We start from the raw sequence: 12,771 nt of genomic DNA, 5'->3' as shown, positions 1-12,771 counted from the left end.
GGTATAGTAGGCACTCAACAAATATTTGTAGAGCGATGAATCCCCTCAATTAAAAATACAACAGCTGTCTATGAGGCAGAACTCCACAGTTGTTCAAACAATGGCTTTGCTGGCAGTCAATTAAGTCTTCTGACAATCCTAATGTAGCTTCAAAGTCTGGAAGGAGATAATCATCTGTGTTTTAGAGAAAGTTGTGGGGAGCATTCAGGTTGTAGGGAGGAAGGGTGGTTTGAAGGGGAAAAAGAATTGAAGTTCTCAGTGAACTCTCTGTTTGCCTGTTAAGATCAGAAAATGCATAATTAGCACTTGTAGGCTGATGTCTCAGCTCCATCTACATCTCAGTATGCAGCTCTATACAACCTACGAATGGAGACCTTTTATTATATTTTTGGCACATAAAATGTATGTTCCACCAGTGCCTTTTCTCCCACAATTTCAGGTTTGCTACTACAGTTATTAGTCAGAAGACGCTCAGTTATAAAGTAGGAGTCTCTTTTCTGCCTTTTCATTCATCTGATAGATGATGGTCCAAATGTAACTGGATGAGTATCTTCAGTTTGTATTTGAGACCATGGCCTTGAAGAGATTTAGATTATGTGGGGGAGCTTTAAGGATGGGGTGGCTACAGACAATCTGTACATATGGGAAAGGATGCTGTTAGAACAGAAGAAAACAGAGGGAAGAGACTAGCTTGTGAACCAGGGATGACAGACAGAAGAAACCCAAAATATAGGAATAAGAGACCTAGTATTTAAAAAAAGACAATTTTAACTTCCATTGATCAGTTCAATCCTTACATTTTACAGGAGATACATGCATGAGAGATCAAGTCCAAGGGTGTCAATTCAATTTTCATTTACGTTCAATGAATGCAGCAACCACATCTCACTCTAATTAAATATCCTCTAGTGTACTTAAGTGGATTAAAAAAAAGGAATGAGAAAATCTTAATTATAATTCATGGTTTTATCTCTAACTTGTCTGTGACCCTAGAAAATTTATTTCCATCTACTCCCAAAATGAGGGTTTTTTCCTAGATATTGTCTAAGATCCCTTTCAACTCCAATATTTTGTGCTTTGAAAAGTGACAAATAGCTGTTAAACAAATGAACTATTTCCTCTCTACAGTTCATTATATACTGTGTCTTTCTTGCTATGATGAATGCATGTTTATCATTTCTGTTTATTAGTTCATCAATCTATTAAGAATATCAAACATATTTCTGCTAGAAATACAATTGAGGACACCAGAGTGAACCAAACAAAAATGGCTACCCATACTCACAGTTACATTCTACTGTAGTAGATGATAAATATTAAAGTTTGTAAAGTTAGTAAAAAAAAAAAAAAGACAAAATTGATACTGGAATCTCTTTTATGCATTTGAAAATTAAACTGTCCTAAGGGGAAAAATGCACACCTAGGTCTTGACAAATTACTGATCTTTACTGTAATGATTTTAAATGCAATGTATCTTTTTTCATTATATAAAGAAAAGAAATTTATTTCTCATAGTTCAGAAGCTGAGAAGTCTAGGATGGGGGCTTTCTTTCATGAAGGCCTTTTTGGCAATGTGTTCTTACTCAATTTTGAACAAGGCCTGAGTTCACAAAAAATATCAGGTAGCCTACTTCTTCATCTTTGTATAGTCCTGCTATTCCTCTTTCTATCATCAGATTAACTTCTACTCCATATTTGGAAAGGAAATTACAAAACACTCCCAAGTGTACTTAAGACTCTGAATGAGTCACTTGGATTTCAATTTTCTGGAAAATGAGAAGTTGTCTTAAATAATTTCTAGGACCACATTCTTCTCTGCTAAAATTCTAATATTCCAAATCAATGCTTAAAAAATGCTAGTCAGATTAATTAAAAATTAACATTTGCTAAGATAGAACACATAATACTTCAAATTATTTTAGTGCTGTGCATATCATCCTACTGTGAGCAAACATTTTACCCTAAGTCACCATCACAAAAAGAAGTATATTTAATATTTCTCACCAACTACAAAACATTCTATTCCCATGACCCACAACTACCTTAAAAACTGGAAAAAAACCCAAATCAAGAAACTCAGTTTTACCCCGAAATCAATATGACCTTTTTCTCTAAACCACTCATTTTCTAATTTTTATTCCACTGTGGTTTTGGGGTTTTAAATTAATTAGGTCATTTATCAGTGAAAACAAAATCTCCGAAACCTGAGATTTCATTTGTACTAAAGGCAGCACCCCTCCACCCCTCAAGTCATTCCCCACTTTGTAGTTGAAAGAAACATGTTGGAAATAATTTTCTTGTTGCATAATAAGAACAATGAAGTACAAATAACTAAGCACTTCCTAGTTAAGTCCCTCCATTCACTTCTCAAAGCAATTACATTACTACTTGTACAGATTAAAGAAGCTACAACAGAGAGAACGTTGTTACCTATCTTAAGGTTCATAAACAACCCAGCACTATGGTACTAATTGGAAAGAAATCAGGATTGGATCCAATAGGCCTGGACCCCAGGACAATTATGCTACTCACTGCCTGATTAATGAGGGAAGTGGAAGGTCTTGAAGAGTGGAGACCCTCTTAATCAGTCTAGACTTGAGTATTGTCATATGCCAAATAAACATAAATACACTGTATTTTGCAGGGCTGGTGTCTAACTCATATGATACAATAACTATAAAACTGCCTTATAAATAAATATATATATATGTATACAAGTTAGTTGTAATCATATAATAAAAATAATCTGAGTTAGAACTAGGAATTAAGTGTAAAACATACATTCCCAAGCAATATAGAGGACTAAGCTGCAAAATATCAGAGTTGGACCGTGGTTGAGAAGTCACTTAACAATTTTTTGAGTATACAAAGAATTCTCAAGCAAATAATTTTGGCTAAGAACTTTGAAGAATTTTAGGAACTTCAAGAACTTCCAAGAACTTCATTTTAGGAAGCTGGAAGCTCTTACCACATGCCTTTCTTTGAAGCTTTGGAATTACTAATATTAAGTCAGATTTCTTTTGCATATGGCAGTCTTTCAGTAGAAATCAGTCAGGGCTCTAGATTTTCTTTCTTCCATATCGTCAACTGTATCTCAAATAATCACTCTTAGTTTCCTGAAAATCTTAGTCAACGTGTTCTGAAAAATGCTCTTATGTCGACAGATCCAACAAATACAGAAAGGACATGGCTGTTTGCCTGTATTGTTCTAGAAACTTAGTTCCTATTCATGAACATCAAAGGTCCTCTATATTTATCTTAAGAAGATACCAAGCATCATGTATGGTGAGGGGCTATGTATGAGTTAAGCAATGATAACACATTATCAATTCACACTTTTCTTCCTGTTTTACATATATTACAAACCGCTGCCTTATATCTTTTGTTTCTGTCCAACCATTCTTTGGTAGAATAAAGCCAAGTTCTACTGGAACAAAATTTTGGCTCTATAAATCTTTTTTTTTCAATATCCGTCCACTAACAATGCTAAAAAATAAACAAAAAATTCTCTTGGATACATGCCAAGTTCTGTAAAGATAATTTACCTAGTGCTGATTTGAAGACATAGTGATTCTTCAAATAGCTCACTAAACAGTTTTAAAATCCACATACTTTAGTTTTTTTTAAAGGAACAAGACAGCATTATGTACACAATGCTAAGATAATTACAGCTCTATGCTTAAAATATACTTCCAGATATTTTCAGTCCATCTTCAGAAATATTACAATATCCATCCCCAGAGATACTATATTCTAATAATGCTTTCATCCCAAGGATCTTCTCAGCCAGAATCCTATTATGTAGATTACTCTGGCCACAGACAGAGACTGATGAAATTTTTCACATGAAAGCACACTTTCTTTAAGAATAAATACAGGCACACAATTTGGAGGCTCTGAACTTATCAAGTGACATGGAAAATATTTGGGAATTTTCTCAAAACTGTCTACAGACAAATTCAACTTTCCTCTATATTTTCTCCCCTAAGCTATCTGAGAAAGATGAACTCAGATCTGGAATGTAGTCATACTGACTCCTCAATTTGCTAGCAATGATACCTTGCTCTTATATTCATTTTGCTAGATAATCTAAAAATTTACCCTAAATTATTTACCCTAAATTTACCCTAAATTATAATAACTGAGAACTCATCATCCATTGGTCAGTATAAGCATCTGTCACTGAAACTGACAATCTCTTCAGGTATAAACATACTTTTTGTCTAGATATCCAGGAAAATAGATTGCATCAAGAAGAAAGAACTTGAGACAAAAGATGTAGCCTGGTTGCAAATAAGTTAGGCTGATGATTCACCATCCAGATAATTGAATCTTGTATGAATTTTCTCCATTTTCTTCTATTTCCTTCTATGGTTCTTCCTCCACCCCTCCCCCCAACAAAGAGTAGTGTTTTAGAGGCCCACTGTATGATAGGAATGTCAGCTGATATTTTTCCTGGCTTGCCCAGAAAATCTGTGTAGCCTAAAGTTAATTCCAAGTGTATAAATGTTTACTCTTCCAAAAGCTGTATAATGCTATCGCATTTAGGCATTTTCCTAATGTTATAATCAGATGATTATAATTTATAAGAAAGGCAAACAGGATGGTACAGAAAAACTAAATAAAACTAGCGTATTTTCAGAAGGAATTCTTTTTAATATACACATATGAGATATAATTGACAGTTTTGCTTGAAGACTGACTTGAGAAAAAAAGAACGAACTTAGTGATTTTCTTTTGCCAAAGTCAACAGAAGAGGTAAGGTAAGATAACAAGGTTGACAGAGTAGCTATTTTAAGTGTGCTGTCTCTCTAAGGTACATATTAGAGAGATGACAAATGGATATATATTAGTGTCCCATCAGCCACTGCAACATGTATAAGAGTGATGACATGTATCACTGGTGACTCTGAAGTCCAGAATTTAAAGCATATGCCCATGGGCAGAAGTAGTCTCTCCATCTCTCACCTGGAGACTTCAGAAGGGAGGGAATGACACAACATCCTAACATTCAACTGCTGACAGGCTCCACTGAGAGATCAAGGCTTTCTATAATGGCAAGAAATCTGAATGGATGTGACAAAAGTCCGGATCCTGAACTTACTAAGCTATAAGACCTCACACAATTCATTGTCTATCTGAATCTATTTTCTCTTGAGAAAAGTAAAGACATAATCCCCAGACCTGTTAGTCATGCTGTGGCTGGTTTTTTCTGTGTAAACTTGTGAAACTTTAAGTAAATATCAGATTTTGTTACCACTTCTATCATGATTTTCACCTCACCAATAATGGAAACACATGTGACTAAAAACAAATGGGCATACAGTAAAGATAATTATATCTTTAATAAAGTTTAATAAAGGCAGCAATTACACCACTACTTTATTATTCTCTCCATTTTGTCCACCCAAGGAAGTATTCTTAGATAATTCATTGGTGACAACTTTAATATATTTTAGTAGAGGAGGAATGTCTTTGTAGCTGTGTACTTACTGTAATTGTAACCTATTAATCTCACTTCATGAAATACATCCCTCCCTATATCAATATCCATCCATCCATGTTTCTCCTTCCTTCCTTCCTTCCTTCCTTCCTTCTTTCCTTCTTTCCTTCCTTTCTTCCTTCCTTCCTTCCTTCTTCCTTCCTTCCTTCCTTCCTTCTTCTCCCTCCCTTTCTTAAGAATCTTACCTATTTCCTATCTATCTGTCTGTCGTCTGTCTGTCTATGTTTAAAATAAGTTCCATAAGTGACAGATATCTTCACATGTCACCTTGTACTACACCATGTAAAAGGAAGAATATTTTCCCACAAAACCACAATACAATTGATATACTCAAGAAATTAACATAAATTTTCTAATATATAGTTCATGCTAAAATTTATATAAAATTTCCCAAATCCCTCATTATTCACCCCCAATTCAACGATTCACAATGGATGTGATACTCAAATTCAGATTGATTTGAATGAAGTGGTCCTTTAATCTCTTTGGCTAGAACAATGTTCTATTATACTGAAAATGTTGAAGACTGGCCTATTATCTGGATTTTTTTTCTTTTTCATTCCTAATAGACGATAGTTAATATCTTGGCAAAATTGTTCTATAAGTGCTGTTGTTAACTTCTCACCTCACATCATGAGGTACCTTTCATTTTTGTCTCATCATCGCCAATGGTAAATTTCATCACTTAGATTCAGTTGGTTCCAAATAAGTTTCTCCAATGTTCTGGTGCTTTTTCTATACTCGTGTGGTAATATTGTGAAATCCCTCCCAATACTATTAGGCATACCATAATTGCAATTGTATTTCAAATATCAATAAAACTATGAGTGGTGAAGTTCCAAAAAGAAAAAAGTTCATTATGACTCCATTTAAGGTTTAGAAAAAAAACAGCAGAGCAAGAAAGCAACAGGACCTCAAGGGACCCCATAGCTTCTGACACCATATCTTCTGACACTGGGTTCCTCCTCACTCCCTAGGGCAGTGGGATCTTTGATGTGAAAGCACTTACTAAAGGTGATTCCCTACAGCAAATTGAGGCCCACTGTTTGAATGAAAATTCTAGTAGCAAATAGGGAAATAATGGAGAAAACATATAGATGATGGGAGGTTAGTTGATGCTGGGAATGCCATTGCAAGAAAGAAAAAAATCTTTCAAAGTGGTGTTGGCAATGTCACTTCTGGCCCAGAATAGACATAAGGTAACATTCTGATAGAGAGCAAGAGAAGACCCTCTTCTAGTTCTACTGAGCCAGGTTCTCCTAATGCAAATGCAATGCTATGTAAATATCTTTCTCTTATGTTTATCACTCCTGTCTTCCATAATCACTAAGTGCCTATGTCAGATTCAATACATGTTGACAGCTGCACTGAAATTGGTCATATGTGTGTCTTTGCAACTGTTATGATTACCTGTGAAGCCATTGAGAACAGTCTCTTTGCATCTAGGTATACCTAATTCCCTTTACAGTTACAGACACAGAGAAAATGTTTGGGAAGAGTTTAATGAGTCACTGGCGATTCTGTTAACTAATCCTTTTCATCCTGACTTTTCATTCTCAGCTACAGTTAAGAGTTGCCATTCACATCAAAGCCCCTTGTGTTTGGAGGCCAAATTCTTATCTATAGCACAGTTCCCATGGCATTGGGAGCTACTCAAAATATGGTCTTTGTAGAAACAGAGGAGTATTTACAAATTTAGTTTCCCAAAATTTTATTATATGCTACAAAATATTACCATCCATCTAACTGAGTGGAGAACAGTCTTTAGAAAAAATTGAGAGGCTCTGGTAAAGGGGAAACAGCAAACATTAAAAGCAAATGCTTTGTGAAATTTTCTATCTTAAAGCCTTTATTCACATTGCTTCCCTCTCTGTAACTGTCCTTCAAGAAGCTACTAAAAAAGTAGCCCTCTAGGCATCCATCTAAGAACTATTTGTCACTGTTTGCAGAAATACAGTCTGCATATTTAAAAACTATTACAAAATTTAAAAGAATGATTTTTTTTGTCTTAAATCTGATGATAAAACTTGGTCTCTCACTTTGGACTTCTTTTGAACTTCATACTTTTAAATTTCTTTTCCTTGAAATTAATTTTGGGGAAATAAGAAGGAATAATAGAAAGGGGGAATATGATCAAAGTATGTGATATGTATGTATGGAAATATTATAATTAAATCCTAATTATTAGTCTAACTAATTTAGGCTAATAAAATTAATTTAAATAATATGTACTAATAAAATAATTTCTCCCAAAAATAAATCAGTTTTAATTATGCTATAAAAATATGGGTCTTCAACAGACTGGGTAGAAAACAGTGTTAACAAAAAAAAAATGAGAATTTCTGGTTTAAAAGACCTTGATTCAAGTACTACCAAGTATTTTCTTTTTCTTTTTCTTTCTTTGTGTGTGTGTGTGTGTGTGTGTGTGTGTGTGTGTGTGAGAGAGAGAGAGAGTGTGTGTGTGTATGCACACACACATGCATGTGCTGGTACTGAGACTTGAGTTAAGGGTTGGATGTTGTCCCTTTGCTTTTTTGCTCCAGGGTGAGACTATACCACTTGAGCCATAGCCCAACTTCCAGCTTTTTGGTAGTTAATCAGAGATTAAGAGTCTTAGCACAATCCTCAAAGCTCAACCTCTTCAGTAGCTAGAATTACAGACATGAGCTACCAGCTGGCTGCCCATAAACTCATGTTATAAAGCATTCCTGATGTTCCTCATGGAGATTTTAAAATTTGGAATATTGGGCCTTGGCCTTCAGACCCCTCTACCTTTTGGCTTGGGGCTTGAACTCAGGGCCTGGGTGCTGTCCCTGAGCCTCTTGGTGCTCAAAGCTAGCAATCTACCATTTGAGCAACTTGAACAACTTCCAGCTTTTTCTAAGTAGTTATTGGAGATAAGAATCCTATGAATTTTCTTGCCTAGACTGGCTTTGAATCATGGTCCTCAGATTTCAGCCTCCTGAGTAGCTGGGATTACAGGTGTGAGCCACTGGTGCACAGCTTACCTCTACCTCTATGTCTTTCTACCTCTCTCTGAAATATTACAACCTCCCTGATGAACTGTGTGCTCCTAAGCACCTCACAAAAGGCACATAATTCATACATTTAACAATCATGAACTAAAAGAATTAACTGTTCATAGATAACCACCTATCCTGGAGAGGAAAAAAAAAAAAAAGAAAAATTCAAAGAGATTATCTTTTCCTGAAAAGAACTGAGAATTCAGAGTTTAGATCATACCAGATTCCAGACTTCACAGAAATTTTCAGGTAGTGATCATTCTGAATGCATGCAGAAATCCTGGCTTGATCTAATGAAACCTAATGAATTGTCAGAAACATTTAAATTTGTATCTTAAGTAACCTCAACAACCACTGAGATTTTAGTACAAGCTTATTAGATACTCCATTGATTTATGCTGGTCTTTTAACATAAACCTCAAAACTTCTGTGATATGTGTGTGCAAATCATCTTTCATGCATCAGGATTCAAATGTTTCTTATTAGTGGAGTTGGAAATAGTCCTCATTACTAAGTACACAAATAAGAATACAACATTAACTTCAGAAGTCAGCTCTAAAACCACTCACCGAAGTACTCATCAGAAGGTGGATTTTCCATGTCATACAGCATCTTTTTGGTCAGGTGCTCAAGTTCATCTTCAGGGCGGAATGATGGAGGCCCCATAGGCCCTGTGTGTCCACCCTGAAAGGCAAAATGTAATATCTCTTTAATTATAGTCTAGACATCAACAGAATGAGCTGTGCTTGTACAGGGGATAAAAAGGCAATGGGCTTATCCATTTGGAGATGAAGATTTTTACCAATTTTAGGGATTTGAGCTTGGACACATCTCTTGATTCATTTGCCTTATCTACATGAGTCATTTGGCAATAGCAGTCAGCTATTTTGTAAAGCAATAGCTAACCAGTCACTACATATCATTAGTATATTTATTTATTTACTTTATTGTTATTATAAAGATGAAGTACAGAGAGATTACAATTACACAAGTAAGGTAATGAGTACATTTCCTTTTGTGCATTGTATATTAATTCATTTGTACATTTATTAGAAAGATGAACAAACCAACACTTTTCTTCTTAAAAATATCTTAGTGAAGAGGAATACCTTAGGGCATGTGAATGAGGACAAAGCAAATGTAGAAAGTGAATAATTAGGTATCAAAAGGGACTTTTCACATAGACTGAGAAGAAAGTTTCCTGGAAAGAGACACTAGAGTAGAGAAGAAACATTCAGGTAGAAGGTACTCAAACTCAGGTGAAAAGAGTCGTGTCGGAGTAACAACCGACATTTATGTATTTCTATCCATACATAAAAGTTAAGATTAGAAATGAGACAATTGTGGGGGGTCAAGGACTCTAGAAAATAAATTGCTTTTTGTTTCAGTTAACAGAGTTGAGTAGTGGTTTTAATTATATAGCATTTTTTTAAAAACTGTAGCCATACAAACAGGCATATGTCAAATAGGAATGATATATCAGTAGCATGGCACTGAGCTGGTGTTCAAATAGTGAGCAAAAGTATAATAATGTCAAGAGAATCAAAGGTCAAATACATGAAATAATCAACCATAAACCCATAGTATATAGAAAAAAAGATGCAGGTATAAATTAGCCTTCTATTATGCACATAAACAGAATTTATTTTTTCCTTTTCCTATACTAAAACTGATAATTTCAATATCATCTCCAATACCTTGAATCAAAGAGTTCCAGAAACAGAAACATTCATGGCGATGGCCATTAACAATGGACAGAGATGTAGATTGAGAAGCTTCTGCCAGATGTTTATGCAAAGGAGTTGTATGTCCATACTCTATTACCTTCAGTAGTCTGAGTTATTAGATGTGAAAATCCAAGAAAAAGTTATCAGCTCAACTAGCAGCAGTTACCACAACAACTCCAAAATGGGTATTAATTGTCTGTTGTCTAGGACATGAAATGCTTTCTCAACATAGATAATGATGTTCACAGGTAGCCTTTTGACCTTTTCTTTAAATTTTCCATGTTTCCATTTCCTCAAATGTACATGGACTTGAACTACAAACATGCAGAAAGCTGAAAGGGTCAAGAAATCTTCATGTCAGTCATTAACATTACCCTAAGATTTTACTTCACTGTTCTAACATTTGTATTAGATATTAGAATCTATTCCAGGTGTCATACAAAATAGTTGTATGATCTCCAGAATTATTACATTGATATATTGATTGTGAGATTAAGTAAAACTGAAACCTAAAAATATCTGGACAAGATTAGTTACAGTCAAGTCAAGGCAAGGGCTCATGTTATACTCATTCATTTATTCTAAACACTCCATGTTAAGCTGAAAGCATCTTCTGAACTGCAAACATTGCTTAGCCCTATTAAGAATAATTGGTGTGTAGGTTAGAAACTATTAAATCATGTACTTTTCATTTTGTTTAGTAGTTTATCCACTCATTCTTAAAGGGTTTATTTTATACATCTTCTCCAAGAAGTTAGGAAGGGTCAAAGACTTAATTAGGCACCATATTTGCATTTGGGAAGACTGGATTCAAATGGGAATTAGAAACTGCAATGAGGACTTTCAGAAAAGGAATGATCTAATCTGATTTGGAAAGTTCTCGCTGGAATGCAGGGTGAATGGGAGAGCTATGAGGCTGTAATGAGATGGAGATTTGTGGCCAAAGACAATAAAAGGCTATAATAGGAGCTAGCATCTTTACAACTGCAGATAGGGATTTAACTATGACACTCACTTGGACTTTAAAGTTAAACTTGTCAAACAGTTATAATTTCAATGTCTCTTCTGTCCAATGGACAAGTCAAAGCACTTCACAGTCTTATGAGAATTGGTAAGATAACATGTACCTCCTGCTATATCGATCATGAACTACTTTCAGACAATGGTTAGGGAGGGCCTGCTTTGAAGCCCCCAACCTGCATGTGAAGGTAGGCATTATCTGCTGTATGTTTCCTCCAGGCTCACAATAAAAGGAGAACTTAACCGAATATGTTGTCATGTGAATCCAAATTCTATGCCTTGTCCCAACCCAATAATACTTTCCAAAAGTATATAACAACGGTGCTAGCTGCTTTAATTAAGTCAGTAGTTATTAAGCAACAAGAGATAATTCCTCTTTCTAGACAAAGGGTGAACTCATAGGGAAAAGTACACTACTATATGTCTAAGAGTGGTATGTACCTGATTCTCTTTGTATATAAAGAAAGGTAGCAAGGAGACTGAATCTATCCTCTGTAAATTGAAGCCAGAAATTCAAAGTCAGTCCTTCGCACTTACATTTCATGATACTTAGACAAGAGAGTCCTGTATAATATGCAATCCTGATCCTGTAATATGGATGAAGAAACTATGACTCAAGAAGATAAGTGAGCAACTCTGTATGAAGGATAATAATGTATTAATGCAAAACAAAGAAATTGTGATACATATACACAAAGTCTTTTGGCTTTCCTAAGGGGAAAATGTATTTTTAAGTATAACTATCAATAATTAAAGGCAAACATTATATGATCCATATGTAACTTATCAAAGGACTCCAAAATTTGCTTAATATATTCTTCCTAAGAGATTGCCAAGTGCCAAGAACTATAAATATCAAGTCAAATACCAACTTTTAAATATCATTAGGAGTTTCTGCCTCTGATAACTTATAGTTCAGGGGAGAAAAGACATGAAAATAGACAATTACAAAATGGTATAAGCAGTAATGTCCAAAAAACTATGCTGAGTTGAGATTGCTAGAAAAAGATGACTTTAATTTGAGGTCATAATTAGGTTTTCTTTGTCATTACTTGTTTCTCGCTTGAGGGCCTGATGATGGTCAGGAAAGGGAAGGCTTTGTACCATGCAAAGTTTTTAGCCTCCCCCATGGGTCTAAGGTCCTTGGTAAGGAAGGCAATAGTGAAGACTTATTTTCACAAGGGACATAGGCACAGGAAAATTCTACCCATTTCAGCAAGAACACCAGTACCAATAGTCATCATATTTCTATAACACTTCACAACAGTTGAAGTGTTTTACATTTTCTTACATAGGATATAAGTGCTTTGCATATTATCACATGCTTACAGAAGACCTGACTGTTTAGAACATCTTTTTGTCTGTTATGGGCTTGAACTCAGGGCTTGGGTGCTGTCCCTGAGCTCTTTTGCTCAATATTGGCACTCTATCACTTTGAGCCACAGCTCCACTTCCGGTCTTCTGGTGACTAACTGGAGATAAGATTTTCATGGACTTT

At 35.1% G+C, this 12,771-nt stretch overlaps 1 protein-coding gene across 6 annotated transcripts in view; it reads right to left on the bottom strand.

The window, feature by feature from the left end:
• Positions 1 to 12,771, bottom strand: part of Lpp (LIM domain containing preferred translocation partner in lipoma) — a 694,821-nt gene that overhangs the window by 165,358 nt on the left and 516,692 nt on the right. For all 6 annotated transcript variants that reach the window (XM_070029814.1, XM_070029810.1, XM_070029813.1 and 3 more), the window contains one exon: positions 9,096 to 9,210. In XM_070029814.1, coding sequence (XP_069885915.1) covers positions 9,096 to 9,210 — 115 coding nt within the window. The remainder of the gene's footprint in view (positions 1 to 9,095; positions 9,211 to 12,771) is intronic.

The sequence above is a fragment of the Dipodomys merriami genome, unplaced genomic scaffold, assembly GCF_024711535.1.
Source record: "Dipodomys merriami isolate MVZ:Mamm:240054 unplaced genomic scaffold, mDipMer1.0.p SCAF_2, whole genome shotgun sequence".
Lineage (NCBI taxonomy): Eukaryota > Metazoa > Chordata > Mammalia > Rodentia > Heteromyidae > Dipodomys > Dipodomys merriami.
This window is presented reverse-complemented; position numbering and strand designations above follow the sequence as displayed.